Genomic DNA, 21150 nt, shown 5'->3' with positions numbered 1-21150 from the left:
GAAAAGGACCAGGCTGTGCAGCAGAGGTTGCAGTTGGCTGTGGGGGTATAGCCCTCCCCACCACAAGACACACCTTTCCAAGAAAGTGGATCCTTTGCCAGTTCTTTTCAGTGAATTCATAGCCGTTTTCCAGGAGAGAGAGGATGTAGACCCCAGAGAAGCAATATTCACTCAGGTACTTTTCTTTTATGTGGTGGTATGCTGACTTCACCTGGGGAAGGAGCGAGAAGTCACCAGACTGTTAAACACAGCGTCTTGCTGCTCCAGCTTGCATCTGAGCATCCACTGCAGGTGCTGGGGGTATCTTTCCCCCTCCAGCCTTGGAACTTACCCCCAACCATTTATCCTACAGAAAAATATCAGCAGCTTTGTCACCCGGCAGCCCCAGCCCATTGACACAAGCACTGCTCACCTCGTGCCAAGGCTGGGCACAGAAGCTCTCAATGGCACTGGTCACTTTGTCCAGGGAAATTGGGCTTTGATCACTGGTCAGGTTCAAAAAGTTCATCACAAAGTAGAAAGCAGAAAAAGCCTGAAGGAGAAAGAATATTTCAACCTGACTGGGCTGCAGCATGAGCAGGATGGAGGAAATCCCACAAAATAAAGTGGTTTTATTTACACATCGAGAAATATAAGAAGCAATATCACACAAACGTAGGTGTATTTTCAATAGCAATGTCATTTTGAGACATCACTCAGAGCTGATGAGAGGTAAGGACCCCAAAAAGGAAGGTGTGGGTAAGAACTTCACTGACCACAGTATCCTGAAGAACTTCAATAAATCCCTCTCCTCTGTGTCCTGCTGCCAGAGTGGCACCTGGCAAATTGTGCTTGCCATCACATCTGTGATCCCATTGGGGCAACTGAATGAGATGAATGTGCAGCCAGTCTTACCACAAACAACAGAGGTGACAGTCTGAAAGGACTGTACACAGCCCCGGCATATAATCCAAAATACAGATAGCCCATATCTGACCATGGCCAATTGGTGACAGGTAGGGAGGAGTTTATTAACAGGGCAAGGGAGTATTAACAGTTCCCCCAGAGAACCTCACAGCCACTGGAGTCTTGCAGCTCTAGGACTGATGTTCAGTGTGGTGTCACACAGGATTTGTGTTCAGAGCATGCACTTTCTCTGCATCACATCTGGGAAGGAGACAGGTGAGCTGACTGGTTCCAGTAGTGTTCACACACTTCTGGATGAATTTCTGATCTGATGCCGCTTTTTGACCCAGGAGACAATGTAGGAGCAGCGTGCCATGCGTGGCCTGCAGCAGGCTCTCCTGCCTCTGGTGCTGGCCATCAGGAGGGCCTGCTTGAAAAATGCATCGGTGAACACAGCACCCCAAGGAGATGCCTAAAGGAGATGAGTTAGAATGGGAACAGTGCAGTGCTATTTACTGGGGGAGCTTGTACACATGCTGTCCTTAGAGCAAGTGCAACACTACTTTTCTAGTTACATGTCCAAAAAGCCATCTTGTAAACAATTTCCTGCCCCAGCCATGGACAACACACTCTAGCATTACTCTGAGTTTCTGCTCTTCTGATATTCTGGGTTACAGAGTTGAAGAATGTGAAGACTTACCCCAAAATCCCCTTGTAATGGAGGTAGGTATATCCCATTAAAGGAGCAACTGGAGTAAGGACAATTGGTTTTGTTAAAGAGTTTCTGGATATTTCTTCGGCACTCTTGATAATCCCCCTCTCCCTGTATGTACAGCTGGCTGAAAGGGAATTGCTTTTTCTTGGCTGATGTACAAGGATTTTTGAAGAGGTCACTTATATTTATAGTCCTCTGATATCCCTGGTGAAAGCATGGATCAAGGAGGCTGCTGTTCTCCATGGTCTGAAAGTAAAATCAACCCAAGCTGTTACACTTCACTCTAGGCTAACCCTGGGAAAGTACCACAAGAAAGGGTGGCCACAAAGTACAGTACATCACACCAAGACACACACATCAGGTCAAAGTGATGAGGATCATTTAAGGCAGGTGTGTCAAACTCATTTTCACTGGGGGCCACATCGGCCTCGCGGTTGCCTTCAAAGGGCTGAATGTAATTTTAGGACTGTATTAATGCCCTTTGAAGGCAACCGCAAGGCCGATGTGACCCCTAGTGAAAATGAGTTTGACACCCCTGGTTTAAGGCATTGGCTGTGAATTGGGAGGTGTGGGTACTGCCACAGCCTCCCTGTAGGACCCCTGAGCAAATTACTTTTGACCAGATTTTGTGAAGCTTCTGTTGATTTGGGATTCTCAGAGACAGTGAAACTTCACCTCCCCTGAGTACTTCAGTTAAGTATAATACTCATGCTATCCCATGCCCAAGAATCACAGCACCTCAGATTGGTACTACTTTTGAAAATGTTGGCTGTCAACTCTTTGGGCATCTGCCAAGTCTTTATGGTGGATAATGATGTTTCCTAAATCCAGACTAAGGGATGAGACATTTAGCTGGAACACAGCAACTTTACAGCACCAGTGTGCCAAAGCGGGGAGGGTCAAGGATCTGTACCTGCCATTACAGATGTACTTGCCTGTAGGTCCTTGGCCAGTTTCTGTTGCAGAGCCTGGTCCTTCCCATAGCAGAGGAAGCTGTGTGTGTACACTATGTAATCCTTGCCATAGAGACGGAAGTAGAGCAGGTTCTCTGGGGACTCAGAAGAAAGTTCATTTGGTACAAAGGTAATCTGTGTTGAGGCTCCTCCAAGGTCTAGTGCTCCTGATGTCTCACTTATGGATTTCAGGGAATGTAGAAGTTTTGTCCAGCCAGACTTCACAAACAAACAGAAAAACCCAAAGTAAAACAGACACGTCAGGAATGGAGAAGATTTATTCGGGAGGGAAAAAAAAAAAAAAAAGGAGAAAGACCTATGAGGATAGAAGAAGCAGAAGCACAGAACACAAGAAAGGCAGGAAGACCTGGAGGGGGGCACAAGATTAGAGCTGGAACAAGACAGGAGAAAAAGACACAGGCTCAGAAAAGCAGAAGATGGATCATGTCTGAATGTCTGCAGGAGGACTAAGAATATGAAATCTAATACAGTTATTAGGTGAAAAACACAGTTGGCTTACTGTTTATAATCTCAATAGTAAAAAATCATTGTCAAATTTTGCAGGCACAAAAATATTTTGGATCAGGAAGTGAGGAGGATTCTGTACCTAAGAAAAGTTCTTGAAGATGCTGGTGTTTTATTTCAATGCTTTAAGGCTGACTACAGTGTTATCAGGATGTACTCAGGGTAATTGCTGAGGCAAGATGTGCAGCTTCCTGACCTCTGGTAAATGGCTTACAAGGGAAGACAGTGCCCGCAACACCCTCCGGCAAGGCATGGTTTAAAAACTGCTGCACGGTGATGATTCAAATATGGACTTGCAATTTATACAGTACCTGCTTGAAATTGCCCAGTAGGTAGTTAATAGTGATCCATCCATAGGCTCCTTCTTCCTGACCACTGATGATTCTGGCACCCTGGAAGTTGAAGGGAGCTGAGCGTAGTGTCTTCTCTACTGAGGACAAGACTTTGTCAGCTGCACTTTTATTCTGCAAGCTGGATGAATGGAAGAAAGGATGGAGTGATTCTGGCTGACAGCTCTCTACAGCCTATGGGCTTTATTCTGAGCAAGCAGGCTGCAAATCCCCCACCAAGCATTAATTATAACAGAACAGTAATTCATATAGGTACATCCAGCTCTAACTGGCCACGTCCTTCTCTGTCACACCTTGACAGCACAGATGCCACCAGCTCTGACACTTACAGCTGAGAGTAGCACCTGGAGCAGAGACCAGAGCTTTCTTGCTCTCCTGGAGCATGTGCCCTGGTAGGGACTGCACTGTGGAGATAACTCTCACTCTTTGTCATCATCATTACAGAAGAAATACATGCTCTTGGGTATCATCAGAGGGATTCCCCAGGTAATACATAAGATCAGCTCCCTGTCCCAGCCAGGCAAGAGATCTGGGGCACCCCCATGAAAATCACAAATTGGAATTAAAGGAGGAAATATGATTATAAAGTTATGTTAGCTCTGAAGGTCCTGGCTGAGTCAAGGTATATGGGAAGTTGCAACATAGTTGGGCACAAAAATCCTAGGTCAGGCCTAATACCAGACTGTGGGGGATGTCTGAGCATCCCCTGAACAGCTTGGGCACTGTTACGCTCCTGGTGCCTTTGCACTGCATGTGGGTGGCTGTAAAAGACGGGAGGTTGGAGTGAGTGGAAATGGACCTGCTGGGCAAGCTGGGGGACAAGCCCAGGGAGTCTTGGGGCTGAGATCAGTGGCAGAAGAGGGTCAAAGAGTGAACTGGAAGCATCTCCAAGGACTTTGCCCAAGAGGACCCCCACCCCAAGCATCTATGGTGGTCCCCAGTGCAGTGCTGAGGGGGAAGGGGACAAGCCCTGCGGTACCTGAGAAGCCGCATGCCAGCAGTTGCTCCGAGGTAGACAGGTGTCTCTTGGTGCTGCTGTGAGGGAATCACCTCTTCTGCTTGTCGTAGGCACTGTGCCAGAGAGGGACCTGCCTTCTCTGTGGCATGGGAGTAACCTGAGATCCCAGGGCCTGCAAGAAATAAGGATACTTCATTGCTCCAACTCCCAGCATAACCTCAGAGTGGTGTCATGAGCAGTCACATTAAACCATATCACTATCACAGGCAGCAATATCAGATTCAATCACCTCATTTCTAGGTAGCTTTAGAAATCCTACTGTATCAACTAAGCCTGATAGGTGTGGGAAAGGCCACAGCGCCCAGCATCTGCCACCCATTCTGTGAGGACCAGGCTATGAACTAGCAATGAGGGCTGCAGTGAGACACATTGTTTGCTTAGCATGTCCTGGACATCTGCAGATTCATCTCTGCTTCTGCCTGGGTGTACCCTGGATCTGTGCCTGAAAATCCCTGACCCTTCACTGTGCTGGGTTCTCTGGGGAAAGATTCTGTCATTTGTTTGTGTATTGTATGCTCACACTACAGCACTGAGTGTTTTGCAGCCATCCCCTTTCATGCTAATCCAAAGAAAAATTCACTGTCCCTCCCTGCCATGTGTCCCCTGGTGAGGAGACTGCCCCAGTACCAGTGCCTGCATGGGCAGCACTGAAACCCTCTCTGCGTTTGTTCCAGGTTGCTGTATGCTCAGCGTACTGCTCATGGCGTGGCTGCAGCACCAAGCAGCTATCACAGCAGCTCGATAACAGCATGGCTCTCCCCTGCACTGCAGATGGGCCTGAAAAGACCCCAGGCAGGGTCTGACAATGCCTCTTGATCCATAGTGGTCTACTCTGTTCCCTGTTATGTGCATGCTTGGGCTTCATTTATGCTTTCCTAAACCATACAATATCTACACAGCAATTAAACAGAATAAAAAATAAACCACGATGTGCCTAAGTTGAGCAACCTTGGCCCACAAGCCCAGTGCGTAGCTTGCACAGAGCCCTTGAAAAAGAGCAAACCATGCCCTCCCCTCTCCCTGCCTGATGTTCATCAGTGCTTCATCAAGGGTGTATGCAGACTTTCTGTTTAAGTACATTCTTTGATGTAGTTCTTTCCAAAAAGCAAGTACTTCCAAGCATCCTAAAAACAAATGGAAAAGTGGATCCAGCTTTCCTCTCAGAAAGGTTAGACACATAACAGGTCCCCATGAGAAGTGGTGGGATATACATTAGCTCACAGATGTAACACTGTTTGCACTGCTGGCCTCTTCCTCCAGGTTTCTCCTCCCCCACTCTTTGGGCACATTCTCTGTTTTTCATCCCACAGCTCCCTTTTCTCCTCTTACCTTCAACTTTACACACCTCCACCTGCTGCACCACCCCAGTGTCGTTCTCCTTCTCTGCTGGCCACTCATACACGTAGAGGTTAGTGTGGGACGACCCTGCATCCAGCACAATCCCATACTGTTGGCAAAACAAAGCTGTCATTGCACCCGAGGAACTGACGCAGACCCAATGTACATCAGTCTCCACACGTGGAGGGACCAGAAATGAGCAGCCTATCTGGCAGCTGTGGGAACATGCTGTGCCATTACTCTTATCAGTAGTGCTTCAGTGCAAAGCTTACATCAAAGGGATGCAAGAGCACAGAACTAGCAACATTGGGACTGATTACTTAGGAGATGATCCCCTGTGAAATCATGTCTGTTTTTACCATGAAGATGTAAAATGAGATGTTGAGGTGCATGGAGCCAGAAAGAGAGCTGAGCCAGACCCAGCACGGGCAGCAACATGTCCTGGAGTACCATGCATGCCCAAACCCCAGGTTGGCTTGCTTTCCTGTAAGAGTCCCAGCTCATAATACCTTAATATTCTTCGGAAGTGGCTTGTTTTGGGTCACTGCTACAGCAATTAAAGCAATTACAGCCAAAGTAGAGAGGAATCCCAGGATAAGTAGCATCTTTCTTGTCCATGACATCTTTGGTTTGGTGCCTGTGACTAGAGCAAGAAAAGCATGTGAGTATCCCAGTAGTCCATCTTACCTTAACCCAAAGGTCTTCAGGCACATACCCACAGTCCCTTACCACTCTGTAGCATCTGCCTTTGCCCATCCCTGCTCCCAGCCCCTGCTCCATGTTTTCATGTGGGGTTTCCTAGAGGCAGAGCTCAGCACTGGTGCCCTGCTCATCTGCTCTCATGGGCTGTGCCACATCTCCATGGGCTGCCCTGTGCCAAGCGGTGATGAGGGAGGACTTCAAGATGCAGCTTATGGTTAGCTTGCCCTTAAGGTGCACCTGCAGGTGACTAGGCAACCGTATAGCAAAAGCATCTGTATGGGGAAAACTCCAGCTTCTTCTACAACTGTGCATTTACCTTAATAATCCCTGATAAGCTGAAAGAACAGGCTGCTAATATATAAACAACATAACCTTGTGGAACCCAAGGCTTTAAATCCTGTGACATTTTATTCTAGCATACCTCGTGCTTCAGGTTTTTATGATGTTTATAACAATTTACAACATCGTCATCACTGGTAATGCCTTTAGGAAGTCTAACACTAGCATTTCAGTATATGGCAGTCACGGTTCAAACAATGCTGTCCTGGATCTTGGAAATACTGTGTAGAAAATATAATCTGCACTCCACAGGATATTTAAGAAATCTATGGAGATTTTTGATGTCACTTCTCACAAGACCAGTAAATTACAAATAGTCTATATTTAGTCTAATAGTCTAACATATTTAAAAGACACACACTTTGCAAAATTTTTACCAGTCTGATTCCTTAACTATTACTGATCTATTTGGTATGATGTAACAAATTAACATTTTCTGGTTGAAGATATACAGTTAGCAGTAGAATTCTGTAAAAAATCCACTTATGGCTGATGGAAATCCATCACAACCAATATGGCATTTGAGCTTTAAACCCATACACATATACCTGTATTTGTTACTGGCTAGCATAATGCTGACTTTTATATTTTCCTGCTCTGGTTTCTCCTTCATGTATCCCACTGTGGAAATCTCACTTCACCACTTAGGCTCAGCCAGTTTGGTAATTGCTTAATAAAAATACCATCTATACCACCAAGCTCTAAAAAAGTTATCCGCAAAAATATTTTCCAGATTTGTAACCTAGCTGTAAATTCAACAATTACAACAAGCAAATTGCTTTGGCACTCCAGGGGACATGCTTGCTCCCACTATGATATAAAATCCATTTCTACCCACACTGATGCTCCATACTCAAAAGCACTGATTGTTGGACTGGTCACACGGGTACTAATTTCCCTTTTTCTTATACACAAGTACTCTAGAAGATGTTTAGAAGTACATTACAAGTTGTACCTCTGTGCAGCCAACCACATCAACTGTCTTCACATTCCAAGAAAGTAAGCTGGCTGAACCTGCTTTGCATCTGCATGCCAGAACTGGAGTTCCAGAGGTCACTCTCCAGCCCTCGGGTGATCCTGGTTCAACACTCCAAATCCATCCTGGCACCCCACGTCACATGTGCAAATACGAAGAGCATTCAAGTTCTGAACGGGGTCCTCTTCTAGCCGCTCTAGTTTCACATGAAAGGTAGTCCCAGGTGCCAGAACTATACTAAGTGTTACCCAATGTTATAAATGACCCGAAGTCCCAGAGTTATTTTCAGAAGTTAGCCCATGTGAAAAGAAGCAATGCAACTTTGGAAATCTCTAGCTGTAGACAAATAACGCCTTCTCACCTACCTAGAGAAAACAGAACCTGAAAGTGCCAAGAGAACTTGTTTTGAAGATCTCCCTGCAGGCAGGTCCATTGGAAACCTAACACTGACCAGGAGCTTGGTGCTCCCTCTCATCGCACTCATGTGTAAATCTGCTGAGGCTAACCGTGAAATTTGAAGGCTTGTTATTCTTACATTCTGTGAGTGCCTGTTAGAGGCATGGCATGCTTGCCAGTATCTCCAAGAATGCAGTTTAAAAAAATAGTCTAGTGCACATACCAGACAGCGGAGATAAGAATCCGTTCTATACAGCTTTATTCAAAGGGCCCCAGAACTCACGGCTTGAAGTGATTAGAAACAGCAGAGCATGACAACTGGGAGACTTTTCTTCTTATTGGAAAGGGCAGTTGGCTCAGGTTATGATAGCACTGAGTGTGTCTGTTGAACAAAAATTATTTTAACACTAGAAAAATGAATAAAAATAGACACTAAAATGTAAAATCAGCTGCACAGTATAGATACGAAGCTAGTATGCTTGAACACTGAAACTGCTGCTGACAGTTGCACAGCACATCCACATAAAGTATTGCCATCCTTACTCTGAGGTGTTGCCTGGAGGCAGCCACTAATGGCTTTGTTGGGTGTTTACTGTCACAGGAACAAAGGATGGGTGACTTTGCATCATTTCTATGATTTTCAGACTTCCTGTTGTGATGGGTATTGTCTGTCTGCTGTATCTTTTCAGCAGCCACACTCTGAAAGTAGCAGCATTAACAGCAAGGCAGAAACATTTTTCTCACTGTAATGGACTATCCCAATAAACAGCTGCAGAAATCCCTTGTCTGTAGGCAGAGGCATAATGATAATTTTCTGCATCCCACCTGCAACTTGAGATCAGTCTTTTTTTTTTTTTTTTTTTTTTTTTTTCCCCAAGGCACGTTATTTCCTTACCCCTGAACATGATTTTTTTCCTGAATTTTAGCTCAGTATCATGAGCACTTTTCCGGACTCTGAGGTTTCCATATGTGTGATTTCATTGCTGTATCCCATACTAGAGCACACATCTGTGTGAACTCTAATGCTACCAAGCAGCATTTTGTTGAAATATTTCATAGAAGAAAAGGTACAAAATGATAAGCATATCCCACAAGGTAGCCTAGCAAAAAAATAACCTTCCGAATAGCACTCAAAGTGTACAGACTTGAATACTTGATTGTTTAAAAATACCAAAATGGACCTACAACATTTGAAATCCAGAAAGAATTCAATGTAATTAAAATAAAACTCACCGGCCATTTGCTCAGAAAGGTGAGGCATTTGAACTAGTTCATTTTTCTGCACACTTGGCTACCTCCATCATCTCTAGGCATAATTGTAGGTTCTGCAGTGGCTAAAGAATTAACTTTTCCTGCTCCTTTGCACCCCACGTTCATGTCACTGAATGCTGTAAAATCACTCCTCGTTCTCCACCAAATGGGGCACTACTTGACCCTCCAGCACCTCTGATTGCCAGGCCCCAGGACTTCTCTTTCACCAGCAGTTTTCCTCAGCTACATCTTAACCAGACACGATCTTCTGTCTCTGTGCCCAGCCAGAACCCAAACAGAGATAGGTCTCTGCTCTTTATCCCATAGTACCCACTGTCAGTGGTAATCAAAACATCACATAAGGCCATAAATCAGCATAGAAATGATGCTGCTTTTCTTCTTCCCCACCCCAAAACTCAGAGCCGCCTGGTGCTGGAGCCTTGCCCAGCCGCTCAGGCATTAAGCACTCTCCAGATGTTGGACCACTGCCCAGCTGCTCATGCATCTCTGTTTCTAATTTTGGTCTCTTCGGGTTTTTCGTAGTGGCTACCACTGACTCCATCCAGTGACTGGTGCAGGTTCCAGGACATAAACAGATCTTATGTCCATTTTGTCTCTGAATTAGCTATCAACTGAGAATGACATGGGCAGCCACTCCAAATAACAGCAGTTTTGCGGCAGAAACCCCATTGCTCTCAGTGAATAACCCAGGAAGGACCACACCCGCATGGGCAGCAGCTCTGTGTGAAGGCAAGGAAGCAGGATCCTCCCTACTTTCTTCCAGAACATCAAGGTAAATAGGAAACTGCTCCTCCAGCTGAAATCATGCTAAGTCACTGGCAGCTCTGTGCGCCAGGAGATGTCACTCACAGCCAAGGCTGCCCACCTTCCAACTCCCTGCTCACCAAATAAGACTTAGCAACAAATGTTTAAAGGAATCGGACAGCCAGCTGATTTTAGAGATGCAATAAGGAGAGGCTAAGGCTGGTTTAAGGACTGAAATTAGGATTGTCAAGCAGAAAAGCAGAGAAGCTGCACATAGTCCAAAGCCATGCTCAGTTCAGATAACTTTACTATGACCCACCATCTCTCAATAAATACAAATAGTGTTGTAAACTCTGGCTTAGCCCAACAGCTAAAACTGTTTGCTCTCTCCTTTGGATGCTTACATTCAGTCTGTTATAGACAGGATCACAAGAGGCTGTACTGTAAGGCGATCCCTCTTCCACTGCACAAGTGCCACACCGATGGAGGAAGTTCCCACCATCACCTTTATGCCCTCAGCACACTTCTGTATGGTCAGAAACCTTCTTATTTTCAGCCTTAATGTATTTATTGCCAGTCTATTCCCTCTGTTTTTGTTCCACCTCTGTCTCAAAACTGCAACACTCAATCTTCCTGGAATTTATTGTCTTAATCAACTTATAAGCAATAATCCTTTCTGGACTTTTTGTCTTTCCAGACTTCTCAATAGTACAGAAACCCTTCTCTGTATATAGAATAATCTGCTTTTAAGTATTCTGCCCAGAACTGCAATGAGAGTAGCATTGCACAATAATGTACTTGTTACACCAGGAAATGATACAGTCCTAGTCTAAATGAAGTGAGGTGAGGACCTGTACTACCTCAGACACATGATCTACCATCACAGCCAGTGCTAAATCAACACAGTACCTCTCCTATGCAATCCCAGCAAGCTCATATTTGATCACATTTAATTAAATTAGCCCTACCACATGCTATAAGCAAAAGGAGTTCCAAGACGCAATGCCTGCTGCCCATGAGGCTTGGAGAGATGACACAATAAGACACCATCTTACGAATTCTGCCCATCAGCTACATCTGCTGCTGATCACCCACATTGCTGCTGCAGCCTGTTGGGAGTCTCTCCAGTAACTGCTTTCCTAAGCACATGTCCAGGCTTTGTGGGAGAGCTGCTGGATGTTCACACAATCATGTAGCCCAGCAAGTGGGAATATAGTCTGTGGAGCTGCTCACTCCAAACATATCAGAGAAACACAGTTCAGTGCTGAGAAACCACTGAATGATATGACCTGTCACAAAGGGACACAGGCGTTCTTGAAGACTGAGAAACGCTACAGATTGAAATGAGTCAGATACCACTGAATTTTTAAAGCAAGTAGCAACAACTTGCCTGCCTGACTGCCAGCTGAAAGAGCACAGGAACCCATGGCTGATGCATGCCTGAATCCCTCAGCAGCCTGAATGCATCCAGCACCTGTGAACAGCTCTGTGGCACAGGGTGGGCAGCTTGGGCAGAAGGAGCATCCCTCAGGGCAGGTGCTTGCAGACAAACATCATCCAGGTCAGCAGAGAGCCCAGTAGACTGGGGCTCCAGCAATGCAACCTGTGCACATTTGTTAACTGCAAGAACTCATGTCTATGGGGCTCTGTCAGCAGTGATGGCAAGGAAAAGGGATGGAAGCAGTCAGTGCTGCCATTTAAGGTGTGTGTGTGGGGGGCACATGCACATTAACCTCCTGCTAAGAGAAAATGAGCTTTTGGTAATGATAAAGTTTGTCAGGCTGAATTCTATGCCAGGTGATGTTGCTGAATGTGCATGAGGTTTCAAGGCACTAATGAAAAGGCAGTCCTGTCTTCAGCCTCACCACAACCAAACATCTGAGTCCATCAGCACTCAGAAGAGCCACACTGCTTCATCTATCAACCCTCTTCTGAAATCGTCTCTGTCCCCATCTGAGTTCTTACTCATTCTTCATCTGTCTCTTTCATTCAAACATGCTCTTGTCCAAGTTACCTAGGAAGATTTTGCTGCAAAGTAATGCAAACAACTTGTTTCAGGCCAACATATTGGAAAAGTCTTTTCTTAGGTTGGTGAGAGGCTCAGGTTTTTCTTAGAATATACATACAAGCACATATACAGTAAGTGAATTACTTTGGTATGACAGGTTTTATTTAAAAATATCAGGGCAAGACACTGAACCTGTTGAAATTAGAATTAAAGTTCCAGATCAGGACTGGTTTTATATCACTTTTTACAGTGGGAGGCACTGCTCCAAGTTTTAATTATTCATTTGACACAGACCATGGCCTAAATACTGGTGTGAACTCTGACCCTCCTTGTGGTGCTATATGCAATTATAAATACACATTTAATGGATTATGTCTTTCCAGATTAAATACTTATAAGTGCTGAAGTACAAACACTGAAATGTCAGTGAAACCGATAATCCAAACAATGTAATGTGGTGTTTTTGGATGCCGTCTTTCAGAGACATTTGATACTTTGAAATCACACAGCCCTACGAGTCTCAAACCCCGGTGGACTCCTATTGATCTAGTCTATGCAGCAAGGCGGAGTGCTTGAACTAGTCTGTGCCATGTGCACATGTGTATTAGTGAGCTGCAATATGGAGTAAAGAGTGCACCTATATCTGTGATAGTACCAAGCTGGGAGCAAAAGGCAGCTCGGCAGTGAGATCCTTCATTTACTTTCACAAAACTCAACCTGGGCCATCCAAACCCCTGGATACTTCGCTACCAACTGATGCATCCTCTCTGCTGTATTTTAGCTACACCCCCAAAAAAAGGGCAAAACACCTTCTACAGTGATAATAAGAATAACTTTGAAGTTATACCCTGTGAAGCTGCTGCTACAATTTTGAAGACAAAGTAATGTGGGTTGGACTAGATGATCTCCAGAGGTCCCTTCCAACCCCAACCATTCTGTGAAAAGCACATGACACATAAATAGGGAAGAGCCTGGGGAAAGCATGCAACCCACTTGAGTAATGACAAGAGTGAATATGACATTTAGAAAATAGCCATCACCCAAAGACAGTGTGGTGAGCAATCAGTTAATCAGTGCTTCCAGAGAAAATATTCTTGCAGCTATAGTAGTTTGCAGTAATCCTTCCCTCCATCTAATGCTGGTGAAGCCTCCTACGAAGTTCTATGCCCAATTTAGGACACTGCCTTGAAAGATGTAGACCACTTGGAGAAACTCCAGAAGAGAACAAGAAGAAAGATCGGAAGTCTGAAAACTTGACCTATGAGGGAAGATTGAAGGAATTGTGCTGTTTAGTTTAGAAAGAGAAGAGCAAGGGAGACACGTTAGCTGTTCCCAGACAAAAAAAGCCTCTATCTACCAGCACAGCTGATCCTGCCTCAGGGCAGGGGTGGCTCCTAAACTTTCTCCGAGCTTTGTTTCCTCAGTTCAGAAGGCAGGGTTTTAGCAAAAAGAGGGTGATGCACTCATAAACCGTGCTGTTAGCAAAGACCAATGCAATGCATATGCTCTCCTCATGGGACACAGATACATTTGAATAAATCTGTTCCCTCCTTCCCCCAAAGCAGCTCCAGGTTGCATTCAGGCATAATTCAGCCACAGCAATGAACCTGCTATATCCTATCCTTATGTACAACATTGCTTGCGGTGGAAGCACCTCACTCTTTTGCTGCTTTTAGAGTTGTAACTGGGATCCAACCCTGGAAAATTGCACAAGACAGGTTGGAGGAGCCCTGTAAGGAAGGAAAGGAAGGAAAGCACATAGCAATCCTGGAGACCTGATGAGTGCTAAAGGCTGCAAAAGCCAAGCAGCAGCCACAAGAGACAGACACACAGGAGCAGGCAGCACACAGGCCCCTTCTCTCCTTTGCGCAGCCGCCCGCGCAGCAGCACAGAGGGGCTTTGTGCTGGGGGCAGTCCCATGGACCCATGTAAGGGTGTGGGTTTGCTGCTGGAGGAGTGATGTCCAGGGGATTCTGGGCAGGAGCCCCTGCAACCCGGGCTGCCTGACCAACAAATACTCCATTCACGCAGAGCACAAAGCAGATTCCCCTGTCAGATCTTCCCACGGTGTCTGGCCGTGCTGGGTGCTCTGCTCAGCCTCCCTGGCCGCTCTGCAGGGCACTCACGCTGTCCCCCAATCCCCAGTTACAGCCACTCTCCCTGTTGTTATACACCAGCCTCACCAGCTTTCCAGATGCCTGTTCACTAAATAGTCCCTCCACAGGAAGATCTTTTTCTGGCTTACATCTCAGCAGTCAGACCAAGATACCCAATATTCTCAGATACAACCAACAAGTGGCAGGATACCCCTGAAACAATGACTTCTAGACAGTTAATTTTCACATTTATATGATGTTTACTGGGCTTCTGAGCCTGTACCCTATTTGTGCTTATTTCTTTAGGATTCACACATCAAAGAGGTTTTCCAATCAGAAGAAGCAACTGTTATCAGTTATACCAGTCTCCTACCAGGCAACTTCTGTTATTAACTTGCTACCAGACCATCAAATCTATATTTTAACTAGAGAGTATTTATTGCCATTACCCACAAAGCTTGAAGTTTCATCAGAAAATATCCAGGGAAGTCAAGACAGCTTCCCTCCCTCCCCAGCCTATCACCTAAGTTACTGCCTGAATGTACTTGGCTATCACATGATGTCTGTTTTTCTTTTGGAGAAAAAGCACTGACACTGACAATCTTTTCAGTTTTGTTATTATTGATGTTCTAATGTGCTGACTTGCAATGGGCCACTGGTGCTGCTAGACTTCATTCTTTGCTCAATATCCTTAAATTATTCTTTGCTCTTCTTAAATCTCTGGCCGTAATTTTTTCCTTATGCTTCTTTCGACTGTCTTCTACACTTTCCAACTTTAAATTTGCATTAATTGCAGCTTCCTTTTTGCCCTAAATATGCATCTCTTACAGATGTTATTATTTCTCAAATTAGCATAACTTTCAAGTGTTGGATTAAGGCTTTGGGGGAATAAAATAAGAAGTGAATAGGCTGCTTCTGATTAGCATTCCTATTTGATTATTTTAAATACTCCACTGATTCAGATCAAGTATTTTTAAATCTTGGAAATAACTTATTTTAAGAGCTACTTGACATTATTTGTTGACACAGAATAAGTGTGCATTACTTGTATAATAATTCATAAACTCTCATAGCAATGTTTCTTTCTCAGTCAAGATTGGGGCCAATATACATTTCCCTTGTTCTGGAAGTAATACATTGCAAGTTATGAGATGGTTATCCTTGGTTTTGAGGAATTACCCTGTCATTTGCTAAAATCCAATATCACACTAGCTTTTCTCATCCCTGTACGGGCAGTCACAGCCTTTGCTGCCTCCAGCATCCTGGCCAGTAATGAGCACCAATCTTCACACACCTCAGTTGCTTGTTCCCAGTTCAGCCCCAGGCAGCTATTAATTATTGTTGTTGCTGTTAAAGACAGCAGGGCCACTGCTTTAATAGGAAATGGGTTATGTGTGAGTCATGTCAACAACCCAGTATAGCCCACCCTTCCTTGTGCCCCATCAGCCACCCACACCCAGGGGATGTAGAATTCGTCATGGCAAAAGAGAGGAAATAGCCTCCAGAACAACTGTTTCCCCTCGCTTCAATACCCACATTGGGTCAGCAATTTAAGAAACCTTCTGGATAACACCAAGTCCTGAGCACTGTAAATACTGGTACCCCCAATAGGAGGTTCTGGCATGGGGAGCAACCGCAGAGAAAACACATCAAAACCCCATGCCGCACACAGCTCACTCTGCGCTTGACACCTACAGAGGTGTTAAAATGCGCCCTTGCCAGTAGCCACCAGTTTCCCTGTATGCCCTCTCCACCGACCACCTCTCCTGCCTTGAAGCAGCTGAGGCCACCAAGCCTCTTGCCACGTCTCAAAGACATTTTTCTCTGAATCACAGATTCCTGCAACTGCCTTGTGCCTTGGGTAACACAACCGCTTTCAGGGGCTCACTTCCCCAGCTTCCAAAAAACAATGTGGTTGCCCGGAGTGCTGCCTGTGTGCGAACAGAGCAGCTGCCCACGCTGCTGCAGCCAGTGGGAACCTGAGCTTCCCGAGTATTTTTGCACAGCTTTTCTCCTGAAGTTTCACTTCCCACTCAGGATCAAAAAACATTGGAGACCAACTGCAGAAGCACAAACAATGTCCCAGGCTGGTATAGTAGCAGCAGAGCCACTGGCAAAGCCCCTGTGTGATAAGGCCATGCATACAGAGCAACAGATGCAAGTGCATATGCTGGGGACTGCTGCTGTGCTCACGTGTGCCTGGGATTTTGCCTACATCTGGATTGTGCCACCCCTTGCACATGTGATTTCCAACACAGGTTCTTGGTCTTTTAGAGGAACATATCTCAGACCTGCAAAGTAGCCATTGAGTTTTTCCTCCCTTAACATATGTAGTACCCATTTGCAGCAGAGAAAGCCGTAGGCATCTTCCCTTTGCAACTAATTCTAGCAGATGAAGTGAAAGGCCCCTTGCTATGCAGGCAGGGCAGCAGCCTTGCTGCCTCCTTGCAGTAAGCTAAGGCTAAGGCTGCATGCACAACAGAGATAGCTCTCTAGTTAAACTTCCAGATTTGCCCCCATACCTCCAGCTGTCAGCACTGGTATCTCCATTCCTTATTGCAGAGCATGGAACAGGGAACAGCTGTGATAGTTTCTGGCTCCTGCTGGGGACTGCATCCGCTCCCTAAGCTTTGCGGAAAAATATACTGATTTCTCAGAGGGCAGCTTTAATAACTAGGATTCCCACAAGCCATTAGGAGAATTCAGCTCATGATATTTGGTATGAATATCACACTCTGTTCCTCATGTTGCTACAATTTCCATTTCAAATAGCCAGAAACAAATTACCCTGTGGTATTTTTCAGGACAACCAATGGTAAGGAACATGGGACCAAAGGCTGTTGCGGGGCACGCGCCTTGACAAAGTGCCGAGTGTAAGAGAAGAAATACTTCTTGGAGGTTACAAAGGTAAGAAGTTAAATATGAATCTAAATTTTCGTGGTCAGAAGAGCATTTTGCAAGGGCTGGAGCCTCATGCAGTCATTGAACAAAACGGCAAAGGAGTTTTGCTGGATGAACGGGCTGGCACAGGATGTTATTAATCTCTAAAGTTCAGTTTACTTATTACCGAGACATGCAGTGAATCCTGGGGGAGAATTAGGCTCAGGAAAGGAAACCCATTTACAATCAAACTGTAGTTTGGCCTTCAATTTGTATGCCTTCATTATTTCCCCACCCTCCTGCCCCAAAGTCCTTGCCTCAAATAGTGCGAAATACAAACATGAAATATTGTGGATAAGGCAGCATGGAAGCACAGAGGTGACAAGGATAAGGGACTGTCACAGCAACCCATTCTTCTGACAAGTGCCTGAGCTGCCCTGTCTGTTACAGCTGCTGCAGGGGTGTTAAACCACCATCACCTCTGGATGATGCCCCCAGGCATCTGCAGAGACCACACCAGGATTGGAACCAGCAAACGGATGTCACAGCTCTGACTTCTCATCGCATCTCCCCATGGGGAGTAAGAGCACGAGCTGTTCTGTGTTCCCAGCAAGGAGGTGCAAGCAGGGAAACCTCAAGCTCTTCTATAACACTTGCCACCAGCGTTCTGACCCATGCTCTAGCCTCTGTGTCCAAAGATGCTCGCAGGCACAAAGAAATCAACACTCTCCACTGTCAGAAGTCAAAAAAACGGAGGTTACTTCAGCTGCTTAAGTGACAAGCTTGTGACACAGCTGCTCCAGCAAAGGGGACAGATTCACAGCATGGAAAAAGGCCACTGGCTGGCTCTGTTAAGATGAGTACAGCCTCTCAGCAACAGGACTGTCCAGCAAACCTGTGCCCCTGCAAAAAGCAGCTACAGGTCTGCTGCCTCCCTGCCACTACCGCATTTCCCAATCTCTGAGCGCCATTCTCCCCCCAGGTATGGGAGGTCCCAAGCTCAAGCCAGAGGATCCAGCCATAGGATCCCCAGCCCAGCTTCAGCCCTTGCAGCAAGTTCGTATGAGCACACGCCTCTTTCCTCACGTCTCCTGCAGGAGAAGGGACATTGTAAAGGTTGTTTATTAACAGCTCTGGGACAAAGGAGCAAGAAAGAAAACAAATCAATTTATAAATCAGCTAAAGAGAAACTTGTGACTCTAATGGTCTCCTTTGTAATTCCTTACGTGTGGCCTGGAGCTGCTCTGGCATCACTTCTCCTGATGCTGAATCAGCAGAACAGTCACACTTGTGCAGTAAATAGCCCGATAAGGGTAGAATAGCCCTGAAGAAGAAAGCATTAACTTACGCTGCGTCCAGATTTTTCTTAGCTTCTGCTAGTATTTGGGAAGACTGATAGTGGTCAGCTTTCCCACCACTAAATACCAAGGACTGACTCACATTAGCATCTACCTCAGCAAGCCAGAACATACGCTTTCCTATGGGACAAGGTGGAAACAGGATAAAGAGAGAAAACTCATGCAAGAGCTGTCTCAAACAATACCAGTCAGTGCTAGCTGAGCTCTCCAACGGGACCATACCAGTCCTGAATACTTTGCCAGACTTTTTCCTTTGATAACATTTCTCAAAGGGGGAGGGAGAACAAAAATAACAAAACACTGTTCTGTTTAACAGTTACCCAGAGAAAAGCTGAGCTAAAGTTTCCAACAATTATCAGTACAAGATCCTAAAATATACATGCAATGTATCATTTTTTAATTTAAAACTGCCTGGGATAGGAGTGCTGTCATGAGGATTGAAAGCTGTATAAGAGTACAAGGCAATGTATCGAGATGACAAAAGACATGTTAGAACAATAGCATTAAAATGCTCAGTATGGCACTGATATGCCTCAAAGTGGCAAATTGCACTGTAATTCATTGAGAGGAACTGCACATCCAGGGAGGATAGATAAATAATGTCCAAGGTATCTATGGAAACCACCATCCTACACAGGAAACAATAAAACTTGGAAGAAGATAAACATGAGAAAAATATCACAAACTTCACATACTCATAAGGACAATAGCACTAATTGAAAGCAGGATTTGATCCCAAAGAGATGGGGACTCACTTAAAGAGATGTGAAGCCTGGAAGTGAGGGCTAGCAGGCTGAAGGAGATATAGGAGCTGTACGGTAACTCTGCAAAGAGAAATCTGTGGGGACATCTCAGAGCAGATGTGGGAGCCCTAGCTTTAAAATCCATTTATAATCTGGCTGTGCTCCCAACACCACTCTTGTTCAGATGACTCTCGGCAGTGGGTCTTCTCCTGGGCCACGATCTGCTCACCCTTTACACAGACACACGGGAAGTCAACTCACTTTGGATGGAAACAATGAAGACAAAGGACTGGTGAGTAGTTTCAGCTTTTCACTTTCCATCACTGAAAGTATCCAACAACTTTTCTTGCCCTCCTGTTTTGTTTTGTCTGATATTTTTGCCCAATAATTTTCAGCTCTCAGAGCCTCTCACAGCTCAATTTGGACCCTTTTTGTACAGCTGATCATGCCAAACCAAAAAATTCTTAAACTCTGCTGAGCTTACCAGTTATAAACAAAGGTTTCACATCTTTTTCTCATTTAAGAATGGAATATTTTTAACAGGAAATTAATGTAGCAACAGTGAAATACTTATTGAACAGGAAGATGATATGTGTTTCAAAAAATTGTTTCAGTCACACTTATTTTCTCACCTGCTGTCACTTCCCTCAGAGGCACAGAGCTCACCCAGGCGCTCTGGCAGGATCCTGGTTAAGATGGGACCAAGGGTGCCAGATGCCAGGTTCACACCGCACCTCTTCAGTGGCAAGCTACAAATTTTGGAAGAGGTCTTTTGCCATCTTGGTTACTACAGTGTGATCCCTTTGCCTTGAAATCTCACTCACCTCATGGCTCGAGAGCCCTAGTGCGGGTGGCTGCTCAGTGAATTTTTTTCCTCATTTTGGGTGCCTTAGCTCCCCCAGTCTGCCTTCCTGCTGGGAAGGAGGACTTGCACACAGGATGTGCTGTGACCTTGCTGCCATCCCTCTGTTATCAGAACACAGTTTTTTTTCCCCCAAGGAGTCAGCTGCACAGGGGCTTTATCACCACCCATGCCTTCTTCTGACAAACCAACCATGTGAGGCTTATCAGGGTGCAGGCTGCCAGCCTTGTCACAAATACCACATTTGTCAGCGTTTTACCCAGTTTTAGTGCAGTCGGTCACATCCTCGGTTATCAAAACAGACCATTCTTTTAACCGTTGATCTGTTGCTTCTTCTAGTCCTCACACACACACTCTTCCATTCATGTTTCCTTCAGGCCAGCTGTAGTATTTCTGCTTCTTCAGCTGCATGCCTGCCTTATGCATGGTGTGCTTGGACCTTTGCTCCTTTGCTTCACAGGCCAGCATCATGGCTGGGAAAAGGTCTCCTTGGCTTAGTTAGGTTATGGGAGACCCCAATAACAGCAAAGTAAACAGACTTTAGGGCTGGTCTGGTGTCTGCTCCTGCACCCTGGTCTGCTGCTCGGATGTTGCTGGGTCTCCTGCTCAGAGCTTGCGGCACAGCACACACGAGCACAGCACCAGCACTGGTCTTCTGGAAGTCAGAGGATGCTGAAATCCCAAATAGGAACAATGTACCCTGTCCCTGGCTGTTACTACTGGACTCACCACAAGGGATTTTAAACAGTTTACACCCAAGATCTCACTGACAATGGTAGTTCCAGAGCTGTTTTCAGTCTGTCACATGCCAAGCAGCTCCCTGTGACGGAACAGAGTGAGACCATTGTCACTAGTGTAGTGCAGACCTGGTAGTGTTCCTGTACCCAGGCTCACAGGACAAGGCTGGCATTAACCTCAGCTTCCCCCATAAAGCTCCTGGTGAGACAGGAGAGCTGCAATTATCCCACAGCGGAGCCACGAGACTCACAA

At 45.5% G+C, this 21150-nt stretch overlaps 2 protein-coding genes across 3 annotated transcripts in view; one reads left to right on the top strand and one right to left on the bottom strand.

Annotated features, from left to right (window-relative positions):
- ENTPD1 (ectonucleoside triphosphate diphosphohydrolase 1) overlaps window positions 1-21150 on the bottom strand; it is a 37286-nt gene that overhangs the window by 6730 nt on the left and 9406 nt on the right. Inside the window, exons 2-9 of the mRNA XM_082054304.1 lie at window positions 6294-6427; window positions 5776-5893; window positions 4408-4558; window positions 3390-3549; window positions 2536-2772; window positions 1586-1846; window positions 413-532; window positions 74-211 (exon numbers count right to left, since the gene is read on the bottom strand). Of these exons, the coding sequence (XP_081910430.1) occupies window positions 74-211; window positions 413-532; window positions 1586-1846; window positions 2536-2772; window positions 3390-3549; window positions 4408-4558; window positions 5776-5893; window positions 6294-6427 (1319 nt within the window). The remainder of the gene's footprint in view (window positions 1-73; window positions 212-412; window positions 533-1585; window positions 1847-2535; window positions 2773-3389; window positions 3550-4407; window positions 4559-5775; window positions 5894-6293; window positions 6428-21150) is intronic.
- Window positions 19292-21150, top strand: part of LOC309440557 (gamma-aminobutyric acid receptor subunit pi-like) — an 85046-nt gene continuing 83187 nt past the window's right edge. For both annotated transcript variants that reach the window (XM_082054310.1, XM_082054308.1), the window contains exon 1: window positions 19292-19590. The gene's annotated coding sequence lies outside the window, so the exon portion shown is untranslated. The remainder of the gene's footprint in view (window positions 19591-21150) is intronic.

Source organism: Streptopelia decaocto (genome assembly GCF_964273445.1).
Source record: "Streptopelia decaocto genome assembly, chromosome: 5".
In the NCBI taxonomy this organism is placed as follows: domain Eukaryota; kingdom Metazoa; phylum Chordata; class Aves; order Columbiformes; family Columbidae; genus Streptopelia; species Streptopelia decaocto.
This window is presented reverse-complemented; position numbering and strand designations above follow the sequence as displayed.